The sequence below is a fragment of the Wyeomyia smithii genome, chromosome 1 (genome assembly GCF_029784165.1).
Source record: "Wyeomyia smithii strain HCP4-BCI-WySm-NY-G18 chromosome 1, ASM2978416v1, whole genome shotgun sequence".
Lineage (NCBI taxonomy): Eukaryota > Metazoa > Arthropoda > Insecta > Diptera > Culicidae > Wyeomyia > Wyeomyia smithii.
The window spans coordinates 156485266-156508104 of record NC_073694.1 but is presented as its reverse complement, the minus strand read 5'-3'; the positions used below and the strand labels follow the sequence as shown (position 1 = coordinate 156508104).

The 22839-nt window shown below is 35.0% G+C and overlaps 1 protein-coding gene across 2 annotated transcripts in view; it reads right to left on the bottom strand.

Annotated features, from left to right (window-relative positions):
* LOC129728542 (hemicentin-1) overlaps window positions 1-22839 on the bottom strand; it is a 612544-nt gene that overhangs the window by 205345 nt on the left and 384360 nt on the right. For both annotated transcript variants that reach the window (XM_055686987.1, XM_055686989.1), the window contains exon 4: window positions 11665-11873. In XM_055686987.1, coding sequence (XP_055542962.1) covers window positions 11665-11873 — 209 coding nt within the window. The remainder of the gene's footprint in view (window positions 1-11664; window positions 11874-22839) is intronic.

The window sequence follows — 22839 nt, the reverse complement described above, 5'->3', positions numbered from 1 at the left end:
TACGAAATTAACACGGTGTTTGGAGTTCATGTGGATTCCGAAATCATCACGTTTTTTTACGCGCTGCGCTAAAATTTACACTGAAATACTAAAACTAGGAATTCCCAAAATTGTAAAATTCGAAAATATTCAAAATGCCTAAATTAAAAAAACGTTTAATTTCTAAATCTCTATCTTTGTACCAAAACCCTGAAATCTTGAAATTCTGGAATAATGAAATCTAAAACTCGGAGAATATTATTTTAAGTCCTTGAATCTCAAAAACATAAAACTCTTTCCAAAATCCCTAAATCCGAAAGGCCAAGGCCCTAATTTCTCTCATAAATCGATCTCATATCGACATATCTTGAAATCTTTGAAATATTCAAAGTAAAGTTCTTCAATTCGTGAAATGAAAAAAATTTCTTTGAGCTTAAGATCTAAAAATACTAGAACTCTGCATTTACTTTGAGGTTTAAGGATGTTAGGATTCTGAAATCCTAACATCCTTAAACCTCAAAGTACTGTACTCCAAAAAAACTTGAATTCATAAAATTTTCGAATCCTTATATTATTACATGCTAAAATTATTGATTTTTAAAATTCCGCAATCGTGTTCACTTGAAATTCCACAATTCCAGAGTTCGGAAAAAGTGACAGAACTGTGTGAAGGCGAATAATAAGAGCATTCAGAGTATAATATTTCCACCTATTTCATTCTATTCTATCCCATATTCTATAGCATGCTCTGACAAAAACTTTATACCGTGCCGATAGCGGTGTGAATCTCTCTTCCGTTCAAATATCAACTACATTGCGCTTGCTTGACTGAAGTCTCTGTGTGTGATAGTGATTTTCCAACTTCTGGTGCTGAAATGACTATTAGCTATTGGTTTCTGGTAAAATGGTTCTATAGTAACACTAATTTAAAGAATCATGCCTCATCCTAAAGAGCACTCAATGCTTGCTGTAGCCTGACGAAACTAAATAGGCGCTATAAGTTTGATATCATTCATTAATTTCTTGAACGAATGAATGGCAAAGCATGACAAAAACTAACACCAGCCAAATCAGTAATACGTTAAATTTGGGGTAAGGGTTACTAGATTCAATTCACTATCACTGCAAAGGGTGAGAGTGAGTGCACAGTTACCTTCATTTCAGGTGTATTCCAAGCATTGAATGTGAGATTTCGGAGCTCTGCACAATTCTGAAAAAACATTAGAACTTTGAGTGTGAAATATCAATTCTAACATTCGAAAATACAAAATTCATCATGTCTTGATATACCCTAATTCAAAACTCTCAAAACTACTCCAGAAGAATACCAAATTTTTTTAATCACAACACCCGATGATATTCATTCAAAAATTTCAAAATCCTAAAATTTCTCGATTACAAAATCATAAAATCCCAAAAGAAATTTTCACACATCCAAATATGAAAAATATAAAAACCTTGAAAGGTAATTCTAAATGCTTGAAAACTAGATCTCCAACGAAATGAATTCTCAGTAACGTAAAATCCAAAAATCACTTATTTTTAACCCTCTAGTACCCAAGTTAATTTCTAGACGGGCTTCGGTAAAATCACTATGAATCATTATGAACACTTTTAAAGTATATATTGAAGCTTTTCAGAGGTTGACTGAAGCCCGCAAAATGGCGGCATTGGGCACTAGATGGTTAAATTGATAGAATCTCAGACATCTCGAATTCTAATGCTAAATGTTCATATCCCTAAATGTTTCAAAATTCCAAATTCTCGAAATCTTAAACTCGTAGAGTTCAAAAATCTTTAGGTCTTGTATGGTGAAGGCACGTCTTACGCGACTCTTTTCCATGGATTTCACGCGATTTTTACACAGTTTTTTGGAATATACGCTGTTTTTTTATTCGTATTTTTCAATAGTTCTTCACCTTTATGCCATTTATTAATTTGATTTAATGTCATCATTCGAAGTCCCTATTCGGGTTCCCTAATTAACTATTCACACTGTTTCCACCTAAACCTTTTTTTCTGATTTTAATCTCGCTCAGCAGGAAATAAGACTGCTCTTAAGTCTTAAGCAACAAAAATGAGATCAAAACTCTTTGACAAATAACAATTGAAATGATTACGTGGATTTTTAAATTGACTCGTTTTACGTGTATTTTCTAATTTATGCGTTTTTTACACGAATTTCGAAATTTCTCGTGGATTCCGGAATCATTGCTCTTACGTAACAAATCCTATGAATGGTTGAATTTTGAAAGCTCCACATTTCAAAGTACCCAAAATGAAGAATCTAGAGTTCCATAATTATGGAACTGTCAGAACTAAAAAACTAAAAAAAAAATCCTAAAATCTTCGAACCATAAATCACAAATTTTTAAAATCTTTTGATACAAATATCCCAAAATTCCACAATTTGTAGATTCCAATATCCAAAATTCTTAACATCCTTAAACAGCAGAATTTCCGAACTCCCAAAATCTCGAGTTATTAAAATCCCAAAAGTATGAAACTATATTACTCTGGAATCACAAAATCCCAAAATCCCTAAATCCCAAAACACTAGATTCATTAAATCGCTAAATTGCTAAACACACTATCCTTAAAACATTTAGCCCTGCAACTATAGAATCCCAAAAACTAAAAAATATATCGAAACCCCTCAATTGGGAGCTTTGTAGCCACAAGGTTACAGAGTCCGCCTTGGTTGCCAAAGGACTTTAGCATGGGTTTATTCTCAGGCTTCCCACCAAGTACCGTTCCTTCAATCTGAATTCTACAGTACCTCTGTTGACTCCAGACTCCAGGGAATTGTAATTAGGCGACATTGTTGGGAGGGACAGAGGCTCGGTATAGTAGAGTAGTAAGCTTGAAACGGAAAGATAAAACTTACACACAAGCACGGATATGAATGATAAGCATATCACTTACTTCAATAGTGATACTGCCAATAATATGAAGTGCGGAGTACAGAAAACACCTGGGCAAAAACACAATAGATCTAAGCTATGATCGCAGTGATGAGTCCACACGGGGAAAAAAACCCTCAATTAAAAGAATCTAAATCCCTCAAATCCTAAGATGCTGAAATCTTAATATTCTGGAATCATAAAATCCAATTATTTGACAATGTCCCAAATCAGAAAAAAATGGATTCATTAAATCATGAATCTCGCTATTTTAGTATTATAGGATACTGGAATTTTATTATTTTTGCTGTTGGGAGTCTAAGGATTTTGGAAATCTAATATTCTTGGATTAAAAATAAAAAAAATTAATGCAGTCAGGTTTTTTTCGCGGATTTTATTACGAGTTTTTTTCACGCGGATTATATAATTAACACGGTTTTTACGTAGATTTTTGAATTACCGTGGTTTTTTTACACGGATTCTTGCATCACGGCGGTTTTTCATGCGATACCGTGCTAATTAAAAAAAATCGCGGATTTTCGAATTAACGCGGGTTGGGTTGAGTAGCATAAGAGACTTAGTCGAAAAAAAAAACCACCCGCCCTCCGTAAGATCCGAAATGACCGTCGAAGAGGACAGTTTTTAATTCTGGGCATAGAGCGTCTCGGGTTATTTCCAAAGCCTTTCTTGACTTGTTTACGCGGCGGATTTTTTAATTACGTGGTTTTTTACGCAGATTTTCGAACTAACGTGGTTTTTTACGCGTTTTTTCACGAGGCATGCATCGAATTTCACAGTTCTGGGATTAGCAAGCATTCAAAATCAATAGATCCCATGTTACCAAAACCCTGAATTCCTAAAATTCTGGAACCTTAAAACCTAAAAATCGTAAAGTAAATAAAATCATTAAATTTCTAAACCATAAAACGCTTCCCAAAATTTCAAAGTCTTTAAGACGAAGGCCCTGATTTCTGTAATACCTCGGTCCTGAAATTCTCGTATGATAATCTTGGATTCATGAAATCCGTAAATGATTTTATACACAATCCTAAAATTATTTAGTCCTACGACTACAAAATCTCAAAACTACAAAAATTTCAAAACCCTGAAGCTGTGAGACTTGAAAATTCTTAAATTCCAAGATCAAAAAATCCCATAATTACAAAATCATAAAACCCAATTATTGGAATTTGCCTTAAATTAAAAATAATTGGTTTCATTGAATTATGGATCTCATTATATTAGTATTGTAAGATATAAGAATTTGAAAATTTTTGCTTTTTAGAATCCAAGGACTTTGGGATTCTAGAATTCTAGGATTTAAGAATTTAATAATTCTGAAATTTCAAAACTTAAGGTTTATGTCTTTTTCAGATTTTGAGATTTCATTAGGCGTCGTACACAAATTACGTAACGCATGAAGTGGGGGGAGGGGGGTTGAATCTGCGTTACCTATTGTTACATAGGGAGGAGAGGGGGTAGCAGAGACCGTTACATAACTGTAATGTTTGCTAAAAGTCGCAAATTTGGAGGGGGACAAGCTGTCCAGCGTTACGTAATTAGAGGGGGTGCGGAGTCATATCGAACGTTACTTATCGTTACATAGGGGGGGGGGGGGAGGTGGTCTGAAATCTAGGTTTTTAGCTTTACGTCATTCGTGTACGACGCCTTAGAGAATTTTTCAATCTTAAAATCTTTTACTCTCTTCATTCTTCGTCTGGAATGAGTCATTAATTAGTGATACTCTTAAATCTCATAATTGTCGAAATTCGAAAATGTTTCAAAATGCCAAAACACCCTTTGTTCTCAAATCAATATATCTAAAGATTCCCAGATGCAAAAACTCTGAAAATATAATATTTTTTAATCTTGAAATTTAAAAATCGGAAAATAAATAAATACCTAAATCCCAAAATCAAACCTAAAGCCAATGACTATGATTTCTCTAATATGGATCGCGGTATATGAAATTCTCTAATCGTCATATCTGAAAATCAATTGAATATTCTGAGGAAAATACTGCAATTCTTACCCCTAATATCCCAAAATCCGTAAAATACTGAAATTCTAATCCTAAGACACAAAAACTCTAAATTTCTTTGAGCTTCAGACCAAGAAATCTTAACACTTCATATTTACAAAGTTCTAGTATTCTAAAATCCTAACATCCTTAATTCTCGAAATCCCCTATTCCAAATATCTTGAAATCATAAAGTCTGCAATTTTTTATTTTATTATATTCTTTAATCATTGAATCTCAAAGTCCCACAATCGTGTGAACTTGAACCCCCACAACCCTCGACTGTAAAATCGTAACGCTCACATTCGAAAACACAGAATTCATCATGTCGCATACTAAAGTTGAAAATCTCAACTACTACAGAGGAATACCTAAAGCAAAACTCTAAGATATTTATCCAAAAAAAAAATCAAAAACCTAAGATTCGTCAATCATAATATCATGAAATCCTTGAAGTCTGAATACGAAAATAACAAAGTCTTCAAGTTTTATTTTTCTAAAATCCTAAATATCAAAGTCCTAATAAAATGAAATCCCAAAAACTCGAAATTCAAAAGTCTCTTATTCCTAAATTCAATAAATCCCAGATTTTTTAAATACAAAGATACCGCAATCTTTAATTGTAGAATTATTAAAAGCCTAAAATGTTTGATACCGCGAAATCCTAAGATCTTTAAATACTAGAGCAGAACTCCTAGGATATCAAAATTCCAAAATCTCGATATCCTGAACTCCCAGCATTCAAAATCCTTTCAAGTCTCGTATGGTGGAGTCACGTTCTACACGATTATTAATTAATTTTGCGACTAGTAGTTTTGATCCTTTGTGGTATGGTCCGAACGTTTCTTGCTGTTTGCTTTTTGCAGTGTCATTTATTGAGAAGATACGTGTTATAGTACATGTATTCACCCACACTTACTATAGACTGTTCCGAAAATTATAAATACATCTTCTTTCTTGAATAAAACAAAAAATACAGGATTTTCGGGTCATTTTATTCTGAAATATAGATAATAAGTGTTTTCTTTCCAGTTTAAATTCAAGTTGGGATTATTTTTCGTAGGATACGCGAGTTTTCTCACTTTTCTCTTAACACTACTCATAAGCTTTTGTACAGTGTGTTCTCCGACCATTTTTACCACTTTAAGCCAATCTTTTTCAAATTTTTCAACATCGTCCGCTGGTTTGACATATTTCCTCAGCTTTGCTTTGGTCAAAGCCCAAAAAGTTTCAATAGGGCGAATTTCAGGGCAGTTTGGAGGATTCATCTCCTTTGGGACACATGTGACATTATTTGTTTTATACCACCCTAGTGCATCCTTAGAGTAATGGTAGGAAGCAAGATCGGGCCAAAAGATTGGAGGATTGTTATGCTGCTTAACCATGGGTAACAACCTTTTTTGCAAACATTCTTTCACGTAAATTTCACCAATCATTGTGTCATTCGTAATGAATGGACGAGATATTTTCCCACATTCACAAATGGCCTGCCAAACCATTACCTTCTTGCCGAATTTTTCGGTGTAAATGGCTTTCACTGGTCCAGGGACATCCTTTCCCTTCGGTGATGTAAAAAATTGCGGTCTTATAGTCCAGTTTTATGTAGGTTTCGTTATCCATGTTAACACACCCCATTTATTTGGTCAGAAGTTTGCCATAAAGCTTCCGAGCTCTCGGTTTCACAGATTCACCTTGTTTTGTATTTCGTTTTGGTTGCTTCTGCTTCCGACGGGTCTGCAGACCCATTCTTCCCGTGGCACGCATAACGTTACTCGCCGAGGTTCCAAGCTTTCTCGCCACATCTCGTACTGATACTGAAGGATGCCGCTTGTAGTATTCCTTAACCTTTTTGTCCATTGTGGGATCAACAGGCCCGGGTTTCCTACCACGTTTTGGGGCATCATAATCATAAATGTGCACTCTTCACAATACTTCCGCAATGCGGTTTGAACTGCTCCGACACTTATACCTTCTTCTTTGGCTAATTTTCTTATAGAAAGACCACTCACGGTGCCCCATTTGTGCACAATTCACTTTCTTTGCTGGGAAGAAAGGCCACGCATTTTCAAAATTTCGCACTAAATGTTAGAAAAAATGACAGCAACCGTTTCTTTTGGATGTAAACAACAGGACGCAGCCAACGTTTGGTTGAATACTGCACGTTATTTGAAATGACGGTTGATCGTAAGTGTATTTATAATTATCGGAACGGTCTATATTCTCTTATCTTCTTTATCGACCTCCTGTTACCAAAGTGAATAACATACTATGGATGGATGAATTTTTTGAGGGTTCATATAAATAAGAGTTTCTCAGTCTGAAGAAAAATTTTCGCGTGAGGGAGCCTTAGAAAATACCCAGACTTAAGTCTTCGGTTCAACTAATATTCGAAGCCATGACCAACCGCTTGTCAAAGCTGACTCTGTAACCTTACGGCTATGAAGCTCAGCGATTATTTTACATGAATTTCGGATTTTACGCGGTTTTTTTCTCGGTTATCATAATTTAAGATGATTTCCCATGAGAGTTGTTTTTTACGCGGTATTTTTCAATGCTTCTTCATTTTTATGTCTTTTTTCTTTTAGAGCGTCCGGTCTCCTGATTACAATATTCATTGATTCAACTTGACCTTTTTTCTGATTTCAATTAAGGTGGAAATAACATTGCCGTTGAGGTTCTTTCGAAGAAAAGATTAAAAAAAATTATCCAGAATATTAATAACCATAATTCTTGGGATCCCCAATCCCAAATTTCTGAAATCCTGCGATCCTCAACAAATTCGAATGTATTGTATTCCCAACATCCTCAAACCCAAAAATATTTAAACTCTCAAATTCTTGAACTATTAAAATCGTTGAAGCATGAACAATACCCTAGAATCCCAAAATCTCAAAACTTACGGTCCCAAAATCCATAAGCCCCAGAACACTCAGCTACAAAAATCCTTAATTTCTGAAATCTCCAAATTATTAAATACACCATCCTACAACCTTTAAGCTCACGTTAAAAAAACTTTAAAATTACAATATTCTCAAAACCCTGAAATTATGAGGCTTTAACATTCTTGAATTCTAAGATCCTGAAATCTTAAAGTTCTGAAATCATAAAACCTAATTATTGCAATATGCCCAACCAAAAAAATGGGTTCATTGAATTATGGATCTCACTACTTTGGTATTATAGGATATTTGGATTTTTTTATTTTTGCTTTTTGGCATCTAAAGACTTTGGGATTCTAAAATTCTAAGATTCAAACATTTAAATACCAAAATTAAAAATTAAATTTCGAAATTAGAGGTTTATGCCGTTAAACAATCCTTAAATCCTTAAATCTTTTACCTTCACTATTCTGCTAAGGGCATATGTAAATTAAATTTTCAACTATTTAAAATGCTGAAATATAAAAATCTCAAGTTACCACATGAATATATCCCAAAATCCCAAGATACCTGAACCTTGAAATCTCAATATTCTGGAATCATGTAACATAAAAATCGGAAAATAAATTGAATCCTTGAATCCTAAAATCATAAAATAAGTAAATTGTGAATTGTGGCTCTGATATATTATAAAAGAATTTCTCCAGAAAGCTTGAAAATCTCAAAATCCTGAAGACCAATATCCTTAAATCCCTGATTTCTTGAATACTTCGAGCCTAAAACTCTCATATCCTCATATTCTTAAATCCATGATATATTCAAAGTGAAATTGTTAAATTACTAAAACCTTAAAAACCCATATCCCAAGTTCATAAAATACTGAAATCTTAAAGTCCTAATATAGTTAAATTAAAAAATTCAAACCCTAATGAAAATTCAATCCCATCATCTTAAAATCACAAAACCTTCAAGTACTATAACATTTAAAAATCCTTATATCACAGAATCCACATTTTTTCAAACCGCAAAATGCTAAAACAATTAAAAACCTGAAATGCAGTAGCCTCAAAGTCTCAAAACCCCTAATCCTAACTGAAAATCTTGATTTTTAAAATCCCTGAAACTTGCCACCTGATTGGGGTATCTAGCCCGGAGATTTTCAAAGGAGCAGAAGAAGGAGAGGGTGGGGGGGGGGTGGATGTATATTGAAATGCTTGTTGTGATTACTTCATTCATTTAAGCAATTCTTAAACGCCGTTCGAATTCGGTGATTTTGGTGACAATTTAAGTAAAATATTTCAATGAAATTTAGTGAACGATGAAGATTCACCGTGAATTCGATAGCTTTAAATTCTCCTTTGGAAAAGTTTTCAAAATCAAAGCCGAAAATACTTCGCTTAATTTCGTAGGACTTGAAAATGAATTGTCCAATTCATGATTCCAGAGCGAGTTGAAAATAATTTCGCTGGCTCAGAGAAATTTCGCTTTGACCCAGAGACCCGGAAATTACCTCCCAGATCCGGCAAAAATTCGTGTTCACCCGGAGACCCAGAGATCATCTTCTAAACCAAAAGACTTCGTGTGAAACCCGGAGAGGTGGCAACCCTATGAAACTCGACACTTTTTGTATCTCAGTACCCAGAATTTCTAAAATCTCAAAACTTTTAAACTAGAATAGGACTTATGCTTTGAATTTTTAAGATTTAAGTTATTCATGAAAAATTGGGATTCTATTTTAATGATTCTTGTTTTCGAAATTTGAGATTCTCCTGGTAAATTTTAATCTGTGAGATGTGTATTCATCATACCTTCCGATGTTCACTTCGTTTTTTTCTTTATCCGTTCTAGGCATTGCATGATCTACGTTTGCCTCTATTGTCACTATTTTAAAGCTTCGTCTTGTTTGTACCTCTCTATCAGATTGTTACCAAAAAGCCCATGTGAATCATTACTAAGCTTTCATCAATTGCGATTATACGATATAGTTGCTCTCATACGAGATTGGTTGTTTTGTTTCCAACAAAGAGGAAAAGCCTGCCAGGAAGGATCTGTCTTACTTGTTGTTACAAAAATAGCATTATGACGAAGGTTTCAACGAGACATTAAAAATTTATGAACATCGCCCTTCCGGTAAGACGTAGGTACAGAACACGTTCCCAGGAATCCGGTTTGAGGAGCGAACGACTGAATTTTGATGGCATAATATTACGTCAAAGCACGTATCGTTATGCAGCTCTTGAATTACCTATTAAAGATATTTCCACCACTCGTCAATCACGAATCGACAAAGCAAAGCTCTTCACTGTTCTCGAACATAGAGATTCCCATACAGACACATTCGCAATTGTTCGCAACTGGTAGAGGAATGGCAAACTAACGGCGAATACTTCCCCACCTGAAACATCGAAAGTCGACGCTATCCATTCCCCTACCGGAAGCAGACTCCGTTGTATCATTTCTTCCATACTGGTGCTTCTCTTCCAGGAGGTATTCCTCCGTAGTGATGACAAAACTGCAGTGGTATTCATCACATCTTACGTGAGTTTCATCGCATACTCCCGATGAGTACACGAAAGCCACTCTGCCACCCTGCCCCAAATGTCAGCATTGGACTTCCTGAACCGTGCAGTTACGGATACGCTGTGTGTGTGGCTGAATGTGAAGCCGCTTCCAGTCCCTAGACAGCACTTAGGTTGCTTTTATGTTGGAATCCTGACTCAAGCTCCTCCAGTGCCGGCGTGTGCTTCGCTGCGTTGGCAGTGGAACGGCAGCCCCGTGGGTGTTATTGCTGCCGCTTGTGAACAATTATTTGCTGATATTTGTTTCCCTAATCTATCAAGATCGGATGCAACAAGCGTTGCTAATGGCGTTTTGCTGTAGTTCTTCTGCCTGCTTTCACGGCACCGGCAGTGGAAACTCGCTTGTTGTTATGAGTGATTTCAGTAATTCGGGCAAACACGCCGTAAGTGGATTAACCATTCACTCTGGGCGGCGAAGACAAGTTGCTGACTAATTAGTTTATGGCCTAAACGCATTACCATCGTTTGATGGTTGAACTTTCAAGTATGATCTCAATTAACCCTCCATCGCGCCTAGATGTTACACCACTGGGATGAGTGGGGTCTAATGGAGCGTCAGTAGAAAGTGTGATTTATGTACGCGAGGGCAAGTAATTATTGAACCGTGGTCAATTCACTGCGCTTCACCACTAACCAGTGCTTTATGCATTACCTGCAAGACGTAAATTACAGGCGATTTTTTAATGGACTTCGTGTCAACTCGACTGAAGGGCTGACATCACCCTCTCAGAATAAGTAATCTCCGAATCTACAAACTACACAATGATTCAAAATGTCAACAGAACCAATAATATATTATAAACGTTTTATTGTCCGTCATAAAAACACCCAAGGTACTAATAGAGTATTCACAAAGTAGATAACGTTAAGTTAAATAGAATAGAATAATGTATATTTTTAATATGGTAGCAAAAATCAAGTGCCGTCTAACGCTTTAGAGTACACCTCACAGTTCCCGCTGAAATTGGACGCTGCCAACCGCGAACTGAATGCACAACCGGTGAGGTGTAGTTCACTGCTCAAATATCACTTGTACATTATTAATGCCAACACTTTATCACCCATCAGCTGTGAATGCGACGACCATTCATCTTCCCTTCGAACGACAACGCACCGGGTATTGCCTTTCGCACCAAAGCGTGTGCGCCTATCGGATTCTTCCGGTCGTCGAACACTTCGCCGAGAAACGAGCAACGCAGCATATCAGTGTCAACACCCGCCTTTCTTATCGTCCCCCCCCCTTTTCACACCCCACACATATGTATAAGCCCATTCATGCTGTTCGTGCGATTCAAATCACTTACCAATTATTGTTAAATTTACGATGCTATTCCTAGTTTGCGCTACGATAAAATCCACCCGACACCGGTACACGCCGCTGTCCGTTTCGCGGGCATTCTGGACCGCCAGTTCGCCCGGTTGCTTCTCGAACAGGAAGTACGCCCGGTTGCCGAACACGGCATCGTCGGACCACCGCTTGGCCGATGTCACATCGCGGCCCCGGGTGTCGGCACTGAAAAGCATGCGAGAGAGTGAAATAGAGAATTTCGGTTAGTGTTAAACTTGTTAGTGCTGCCGCTCGAGGCGTACTACAGTACGTAAAATGTTCCAGGCTTGGTGGTTGACGGAATTGGTGCGGTTGACGGAATTCTGGGCGCGGGTTTAATGCTGCATTAAACCTCGATCAGCAACATTATTTTTCGTCCGGTGCATCCAAAGTATGTAAATTGATGGAAAATAGTTACAGTATTTTCATATACTTAATTGTAATTAAATAAATAGAACATATGCAATATTGTATTGTAATACATATGCAATAGATTCGAAATGGCTGATAATAATGAATTGATTTCGCTGAAGCCTTATAATTAGATTGTGTTGATTACACTGGTAAACACAGATTTGGCCCTAGAGCTCAAATTGGAAAAAAATGAAGCTATAACCTTTCTAGATTATTTTAAGCATTAGAACTGCATATTTTTTCTCATTTGTCAACCCGTGTTATGAATGTGAAAATTAAAAAACATAATTGGATAGACCCTCATTGGGGTACAAGATAACAAGTTGATTACATTGTTGCAAGTAATCAAAACACATTTTGTTTTATTTTTTGTTACGCCACTGAATAAAACTGCAGATTATTTTGGTTCCTCGATAGTTGAAAATCATTTTCTATAGCCATTTAAACAATTTTCACTGTTGATTTCAATGAACCGATATTAATTGGAACCAGCGATTTTTAATAAAAATGTAAGCTGTACAACTTTGCTTCCGCTGTTTTCCAGTAGATATCTCTAAGGATAAGTGCTTATGGATATAAATCGAGCAGATACGGAAACCCTCAACGTCATTCTAAATCAAATGAAACAATCAATGACTACCTTTCAACTCCAGTACAGCAAACACTAAAGAAAGCAAACGATTTGACTTTCTAAACAATTTCTTGTTGTGGTTGTTTCGCTCGCTCGAGTGCCCAATGACACGCCTACAGCATATCTAACTGTCAGTAGTCACGTACAAAAACTAGCACACAGAAAATTTAGTCTTCACTGTCTATCCATTTCGCACACATGATATGTTGGGAATCTTAAGAGAAAATTCATATTCTTACGGAGAATATTTTCTGTAAGTAGTCAGGAATGCTGAGAACTTTTTCGAAAAGGCGGAGCTTAGAGCCTTGTACAAGCATTTGGCTACAGCTACTGTGTGATATTTATTCGAGAATCCTGGAACGTTCAAACAGTTGGCCAATTCCTCAAAAAATGTCTTAGTTTCCATGTTTTGTTACTTCTCATTTTTGATTTGGCTGTAAGATCGCACAGATGCTTCTTCGGTCGAAAAATGCCAACCGTTTACTTGCTAGAAATATTTTACATCAATGACACACGGCGCGGGGAATAATCCCATACCTTGATGTCTCGGAAGAGCTGATATAATTCAAACGTCGGGACTAGTTGGTGTACAATTACACAACTAAACGGATAACTCATTTAATCAACCATTTTTAGTTGAATCTTGCTGTTGAAAAATGCTATATTGGGAAGGTTTTGAAGATTACAAATATTTTTAGAGCCAAAACGGTTAATTTGATAGGTGTGACATCTTCGGCAAAGTTGTAGATAGTAAATTTATGTTTCCAACAAAAAATATTTATTCCGAAAAAAAATTTTTTTTTTGAAAAAGAGTTAAAGAACAATAAAAAGCTTTAGGCTCTTATCTTGAAAATCTATTTTTTATGAAAACTACAAAAGATTACCTCAACAATGAACCAAGAATTGCTCAAAGTGCAGCTCAAAACATCGTCTGACCCCTTGGTCACCGAAGAATCCATCAAAATAACTAATTTTGATTTTAGTTTTTCACTGTTTTCAATCATTTAGACAAAAAATTATGAGTATTTCAGAAACAGTAAATATTATTATCAACTTTGTTTTTGAGCAAATGTCTGTTGATATATATATATATATATATATATATATATTTTATATATATATATATATATATATATATATATATAAATATATATATATATATATATATATATATATATATATATATATATATATATATATATATATATATATATATATATATATATATATATATATATATATATATATATATATATATATATATATATATATATATATATATATATATATATATATATATAGTTTCTCTTATAATATTGTTACAAAATACTTGAAAATTTGCAAGATAAAACGTATAAATCATATCATGTTACACAAATTTTTCTAAAAAATATAATAGTTACTCGACTACAAAAACTGTTTCAACATTACTTTTAAAACATTTGGGGGGCAGTTTTACAAAAAAACTCATTGCATTTGTGACTCTGGTGCGGAGGAAAGGGGATGATTTATTGGAAAGTGGATTGACAAGCAGCAAGCAAAGCTGCGGCAAGTCGCAGTGCAACAGGCGGCGATTTCAAATATGAGCCATTGAGACCAAAATTGGTACCTGTGACATTTTTACACTTTTTCGGTTTTTTGGTGTAAATTGCAGTACCCAATAGTATACCATTATGTCATAGAAAATTTGAGATCTGATAACTTGTGCCAGAGTTATAGTCAAAACAATTTTCGGTAATTAACAAAATCACAATTTCGTTGAGAGAAATGGTGTACCACAAATCTGGTCTGAGCATGAAGGATGCATTTTAGTTTGATAATCTTAGGACACAGAACATTAATGTCTTCAGCAAAGTTGTTCAAGTGATTGAATACTTCAGGATGATGATCTGTTTGTTAAGGAATTTTGTCACTATGTGGCGCTAGTGTGCATGTGAGTATTTTGTAACAGAAGAGATATTACCTATTTTAGATCGACTGGGGCCAATTCAAAAGGTAACACCCTGATGTTTTTGGAATTTTATTGGGTCTATACATAACTACACACTGGACCAAAGTAGTCCCGTGCACCGCCACGCCTGCATGGTGGCCTAACGCAGTGTAACACTTCGCTAAATACCTTCCCTCCCCTTCCCTGAGTGTAAATGGTAATAGTTTAATTAAGTCTTTTTTATCGAATGAAATCAAGAATATCAATGTTATTATCAATGATTTTAACGGTGCCAATTTGCTTCGAGAATATTGTTTCAGTCATCACAACATAAATTTTGGTATGTTTATCTTTATTTTTTATTTTTTTTTGCAATCGTATGATCAGTCGGAAAATGTTCCAAAAATTTATAAAAAATTACTAGTGGTTTTCCATCAATTTTTTTATTTTATTTTTTATAATTCACAACGACTTTCACACCGGTCAAAATTATCAAAAAGAACATTTTCAAACAAGACTATTTTTTTCCTGATTTTTCGTTACTTTGTCACGTTAAGGCTTCGAAAAGAACACTTTCAGCTGTTTTCCACTATCATGGTGATATTTGCGGACTTTTCTGTCAGAATAGGTCGCTTTCGACCCGTCATATTTAAAGGGGTTATTTACCTTTTCAGGGTTCGAAAAATCGAAAAAAAAAATTATAGCTTTACCTTTGAGTACAACTTCTTGAGAACATTTTCACAAATTTTCATTAAGATCTGAGCAATAAAGAGAAAGTAAGCGCGATTTGAAGCGCGCCTCGTGACGGCTGCATATGCTAAACTTGAAATTTTATACGCGCTTATCTAGGAATGGTGTTTCTCAAATTATGGGGCTCCCCGGTTGTTGAACGATCGTTTTGTGGTACACGAAGTTTAGCTTTGACGGAAAACTTTTTTAATGCAATTTTTAGCGTTCAAATGTATGTTTTTCGGGAAACGTTCCAGTTCGCACTGAAAACAAAATACTTATGAATACGATCGTTCAGATATCCGGCACATATGCAATATTGTATTGTAATACATATGCAATAGATTCGAAATGGCTGATAATAATGAATTGATTTCGCTGAAGCCTTATAATTAGATTGTGTTGATTACACTGGTAAACACAGATTTGGCCCTAGAGCTCAAATTGGAAAAAAATGAAGCTATAACCTTTCTAGATTATTTTAAGCATTAGGACTGCATATTTTTTCTCATTTGTCAACCCGTGTTATGAATGTGAAAATTAAAAAACATAATTGGATAGACCCTCATTGGGGTACAAGATAACAAGTTGATTACATTGTTGCAAGTAATCAAAACACATTTTGTTTTATTTTTTGTTACGCCACTGAATAAAACTGCAGATTATTTTGGTTCCTCGATAGTTGAAAATCATTTTCTATAGCCATTTAAACAATTTTCACTGTTGATTTCAATGAACCGATATTAATTGGAACCAGCGATTTTTAATAAAAATGTAAGCTGTACAACTTTGCTTCCGCTGTTTTCCAGTAGATATCTCTAAGGATAAGTGCTTATGGATATAAATCGATCAGATACGGAAACCCTCAACGTCATTCTAAATCAAATGAAACAATCAATGACTACCTTTCAACTCCAGTACAGCAAACACTAAAGAAAGCAAACGATTTGACTTTCTAAACAATTTCTTGTTGTGGTTGTTTCGCTCGCTCGAGTGCCCAATGACACGCCTACAGCATATCTAACTGTCAGTAGTCACGTACAAAAACTAGCACACAGAAAATTTAGTCTTCACTGTCTATCCATTTCGCACACATGATATGTTGGGAATCTTAAGAGAAAATTCATATTCTTACGGAGAATATTTTCTGTAAGTAGTCAGGAATGCTGAGAACTTTTTCGAAAAGGCGGAGCTTAGAGCCTTGTACAAGCATTTGGCTACAGCTACTGTGTGATATTTATTCGAGAATCCTGGAACGTTCAAACAGTTGGCCAATTCCTCAAAAAATGTCTTAGTTTCCATGTTTTGTTACTTCTCATTTTTGATTTGGCTGTAAGATCGCACAGATGCTTCTTCGGTCGAAAAATGCCAACCGTTTACTTGCTAGAAATATTTTACATCAATGACACACGGCGCGGGGAATAATCCCATACCTTGATGTCTCGGAAGAGCTGATATAATTCAAACGTCGGGACTAGTTGGTGTACAATTACACAACTAAACGGATAACTCATTTAATCAACCATTTTTAGTTGAATCTTGCTGTTGAAAAATGCTATATTGGGAAGGTTTTGAAGATTACAAATATTTTTAGAGCCAAAACGGTTAATTTGATAGGTGTGACATCTTCGGCAAAGTTGTAGATAGTAAATTTATGTTTCCAACAAAAAATATTTATTCCGAAAAAAAATTTTTTTTTTGAAAAAGAGTTAAAGAACAATAAAAAGCTTTAGGCTCTTATCTTGAAAATCTATTTTTTATGAAAACTACAAAAGATTACCTCAACAATGAACCAAGAATTGCTCAAAGTGCAGCTCAAAACATCGTCTGACCCCTTGGTCACCGAAGAATCCATCAAAATAACTAATTTTGATTTTAGTTTTTCACTGTTTTCAATCATTTAGACAAAAAATTATGAGTATTTCAGAAACAGTAAATATTATTATCAACTTTGTTTTTGAGCAAATGTCTGTTGATATATATATATATATATATATATATATATATATATATATATATATATATATATATATATATATATATATATATATATATATATATATATATATATATATAAATATATATATATATATATATATATATATATATATATATATATATATATATATATATATATATATATATATATATATATATATATATATATATATATATATATATATATATATATATATATATATATATATATATATAGTTTCTCTTATAATATTGTTACAAAATACTTGAAAATTTGCAAGATAAAACGTATAAATCATATCATGTTACACAAATTTTTCTAAAAAATATAATAGTTACTCGACTACAAAAACTGTTTCAACATTACTTTTAAAACATTTGGGGGGCAGTTTTACAAAAAAACTCATTGCATTTGTGACTCTGGTGCGGAGGAAAGGGGATGATTTATTGGAAAGTGGATTGACAAGCAGCAAGCAAAGCTGCGGCAAGTCGCAGTGCAACAGGCGGCGATTTCAAATATGAGCCATTGAGACCAAAATTGGTACCTGTGACATTTTTACACTTTTTCGGTTTTTTGGTGTAAATTGCAGTACCCAATAGTATACCATTATGTCATAGAAAATTTGAGATCTGATAACTTGTGCCAGAGTTATAGTCAAAACAATTTTCGGTAATTAACAAAATCACAATTTCGTTGAGAGAAATGGTGTACCACAAATCTGGTCTGAGCATGAAGGATGCATTTTAGTTTGATAATCTTAGGACACAGAACATTAATGTCTTCAGCAAAGTTGTTCAAGTGATTGAATACTTCAGGATGATGATCTGTTTGTTAAGGAATTTTGTCACTATGTGGCGCTAGTGTGCATGTGAGTATTTTGTAACAGAAGAGATATTACCTATTTTAGATCGACTGGGGCCAATTCAAAAGGTAACACCCTGATGTTTTTGGAATTTTATTGGGTCTATACATAACTACACACTGGACCAAAGTAGTCCCGTGCACCGCCACGCCTGCATGGTGGCCTAACGCAGTGTAACACTTCGCTAAATACCTTCCCTCCCCTTCCCTGAGTGTAAATGGTAATAGTTTAATTAAGTCTTTTTTATCGAATGAAATCAAGAATATCAATGTTATTATCAATGATTTTAACGGTGCCAATTTGCTTCGAGAATATTGTTTCAGTCATCACAACATAAATTTTGGTATGTTTATCTTTATTTTTTATTTTTTTTTGCAATCGTATGATCAGTTGGAAAATGTTCCAAAAATTTATAAAAAATTACTAGTGGTTTTCCATCAATTTTTTTATTTTATTTTTTATAATTCACAACGACTTTCACACCGGTCAAAATTATCAAAAAGAACATTTTCAAACAAGACTATTTTTTTCCTGATTTTTCGTTACTTTGTCACGTTAAGGCTTCGAAAAGAACACTTTCAGCTGTTTTCCACTATCATGGTGATATTTGCGGACTTTTCTGTCAGAATAGGTCGCTTTCGACCCGTCATATTTAAAGGGGTTATTTACCTTTTCAGGGTTCGAAAAATCGAAAAAAAAAATTATAGCTTTACCTTTGAGTACAACTTCTTGAGAACATTTTCACAAATTTTCATTAAGATCTGAGCAATAAAGAGAAAGTAAGCGCGATTTGAAGCGCGCCTCGTGACGGCTGCATATGCTAAACTTGAAATTTTATACGCGCTTATCTAGGAATGGTGTTTCTCAAATTATGGGGCTCCCCGGTTGTTGAACGATCGTTTTGTGGTACACGAAGTTTAGCTTTGACGGAAAACTTTTTTAATGCAATTTTTAGCGTTCAAATGTATGTTTTTCGGGAAACGTTCCAGTTCGCACTGAAAACAAAATACTTATGAATACGATCGTTCAGATATCCGGCACATTTCTAAACTAATGGAAAAATATGAGTTTTTTTATTTCAGTTTCAGAAATTAAAGAATCTGTGGAGTTTAAAGAAGAGCTCTATTCGAATGAAAAGAGCTTCCAATTTTTTTCAGTTTTTCCATGGGTAACCTAACAAAATATATGAAAGTTGAAAACGCCCCTCTAACGTGAGATTTGTCGGTTTTTTTTTAAGTAGATCTACGTTTAATCAAAATGAACAATCTGATCAAAATGAACTAACCTTAATTTTTTCCTAAACTAAACGTCTCTGGAAACAGTATTCCTTGTAATTTTTTATTGTGATGCTGTTTTTTTTGGGTTTTACGCTTGTTTATACTTTCTCTGATAGGTTTACTTTTTTCTGGTTGCTCAATTGTTTGTTTACTTTATTTCTCACCATTTTTTTTCTGTTTTTGACATCCTGTCAACCCTGACGCACATAACTTTACTTATGAACGTTGAATTAGAAAAAATCCGAACATGAGAGTACAAAAGCACACATTATGCGCAATATTTTATAAGTGGTAATTAGTGTCACGCCGATACACGCCGCTGCCGCCGCCGACGATAAAAGTCAATGGCGTCACGCCGGGGCGCCGATCGCCGCCGTGGTTAAATGTTTTCTACGCCGCCGCCGTCGATGATATGGTCGGCCCACAGATCTAGATCAAAATTCAGCTTTCGGTAAACTATCGGTGGCCCTTCGGATCCAGTAATACCGTAAAGAAGATCTTCCGTAAGGATACCTGGTGGCCACCTTAGTCCATATCCCGGTAGAAGACCATTTTACTTCTAGTTGACTGCAAAAGAGTGGTTTATAAACAAACCGGAGAGCACTAGGATAACCAACTTAGGAAATATTCTGCGTTGAATATTTTAGATGAATGCACCACTTTTACTCTCATCGTTTTCTGGTTAAAATTATTTTTCCCATTCTCAATTCATTCCTCACCCATCTTGTTCTGTTTTCATGCATCGTGTTTTGAAACCTTTTCAGAATTGATTTAGTGCAGTTATGTTGGAAAAAAGTGTTGAAAATAATTCGAGTGTTTTCGTTTATTGCGTCTCTTGGAAAATTTACTTGAGGGGTTATATCCTCTTTTTGCTCGAGAAAAAAGAGGACAGTTTGGATTTTTTATAAGCGTGTAGCACCACTTTTATTGCATAAAAGTAGTATTTTCTGAAAGTTCTTTTTTGCAAAGGTTTGCGGTGTTTACGATAGCGACCCAGCAGATCTGCAGAAATAAAAAAAAATATAATATTTCATTAGTTTAGAAGGGTGCCGGGTATCTGAACGATCCATTTTATAAGTATTTTGTTTTCAATGCAAACGGGAACGTTTTTCCTGAAAAAAAAAAAACAAACATATTTTAGGCGCTGAAAATTGCGTTGAATTTTTTTTCCAGTCAAGGTAAACCGAGGAATTTAAAAAGGAACATTTGAATCAAAGATGAGAAAATCGGTTCAGTAGTTTTACCGCAATCGTAAACACGGCAAAGTAGTTTTTGAGAATCACCATTCCGAGATAAACACGCATAAAGTTTCAAGTTTAGCTTATGCGACCATGACGAGCCGCGCTTCAAATCGCTCTAGCTTTTTTTCTATTGATCAGATCATTATGAAAATCTGTGAAAATGTTCTCAAGAAGTTGTACTTAAAGATAATGCAATAAAGAAAAATTCGATTTTTTGAAAACTAAAAAGGTATATAACCCCCAATGGCACATGTACCACTCTTGCTCTCAACGGCTCATATAATATGTCTGTATGGTTTTCTTGCAACACACGTTCATTCAGTTGCAGCCTTCCATAGAAGACGGATCAGCAGAGGATACCAGTGGACCGCACTGGTGTTTGAAAATTACTTTCCATATCGCTAGTTTTAGAATCTCCCGTCTGTGTAAGGAGCACCGTCATACATGCCAGTTTGTAGCACTACTGAACATGTCCGGATATGTTTGTTCTTCTGCCCGGATCTGAACAACTTTCAATAGTCACGCATAAAGCTGAAATTCATTTTCCATACTAACACTGTTGCAAGAGAATGATTTATTGGGAACTGAATAGAAGCAGGTAGAGCTGCAACAAATCGCAGCGTAGCAGGCGGTGAATTCAAATATCTCGCAGCCTTCCAAAGCAGACGGACCAACAGTTGACAATAGTGATTGTACCTAGTTCATTTTCCACGCCGCAAGATTTTGAACCTTCCCTCCGTGTTTCCAGCTATGGAAACCTAAAATCAACCGTCCTTTTAAGGACGACTATATATTTTCAATCCAAGTACTCGTAAGTACTATTGAGAAACGGGGTGCTATTTATTGTTAGGCACTGTGAGCATCATTGCAGGAAAATGCAGTACCGGGCTCGCAGTTATGTTACAAAACGAACTGTCATGAAATTGGCACAACGTATATTTCAAAATGGGATTGAAAATTAGCTTCGGGGATTAATATTTACATTTTCAAGAAAGTTCTAAACTTCCCATTGAGTATTAAGGCTTATTAAGATCAAAATGAAATTTTAATACATGTGTAGAAATAATAGCCTTTTGTAGCGCTATAGATAAAATTGATATTTACCACTGTTCGTAATGAGCCTCGTTCTGTTGTTATCTCGGCAGGATTTTCTATCATTTTTAGAACTTTATCGGTTGCTAAGTATCCTATACTAGCAGCTGATAAAGTTCTTAAACTATAACAGCTAGCAGAAAAACGGATGCCCTAGCATCAGAGCAATATTCTTCCACTGCAGACAATGAATTCGGCCTACCGGAAATTGGAGCCTGACACGAGATGGACGAGATTTTGTATTTTTCTTTTTCGACGCGACCAGACCTCACCGTCCGTATGGTACGGCCTTGGGAATAAAAATGAAGTTAAAATTTCTGCTTGTTACCTTTTACACTAGGCCGCGGTGAGAAACTTTTAGAGAAGTCGACAAAATGAGAGAGAAAACGGAACATTTATCTACCGTTTTAACAGCAGGCCGTCTTCGAAAAATGAACATTGAGAAGAAAACCTAGAGTACAATGCCCGAGTGGCAAACAATTTTTAACTACTGCAAAATCAAATCACTTTGGAGCGCTAAGAAGCAGATTTCTCTTCATTGCAAATTTCCTATATTATTTGGAGCTCCTGTCATGTGGTAAACTTTTACTAAGCAGAGAATTCACACGTGCTGACGATAGCCGATAGCTGCCAGCTCTCCTTTAAAACAAATACATTAAAAATATTTATTGATATTGTTGAAAAAAAAAATTAATATCTTATTTTTATTAACCATACCAATAATTTTTATTTTAATTCACTTTATTTACTTCTTATTGAATTTACATACACCAAACTTAATTAAAATAGCCCAGTGTACATTGCCTGGTCGTGACAAAGAAGGCAAAGTAAAGGGAACGACAAAATCTCGTTCATCACATAACAGGCACAAATTCGCGGTAGGTCTAATTAATCGTCATCTGCGTAATAAGAATTATGCGCGTTGGTGCTGGAGTACCTGTCGATCTGACGACTGTAATGACGGCTAGCGGGGAACGCTGCTATTGTACAGGGAGGTT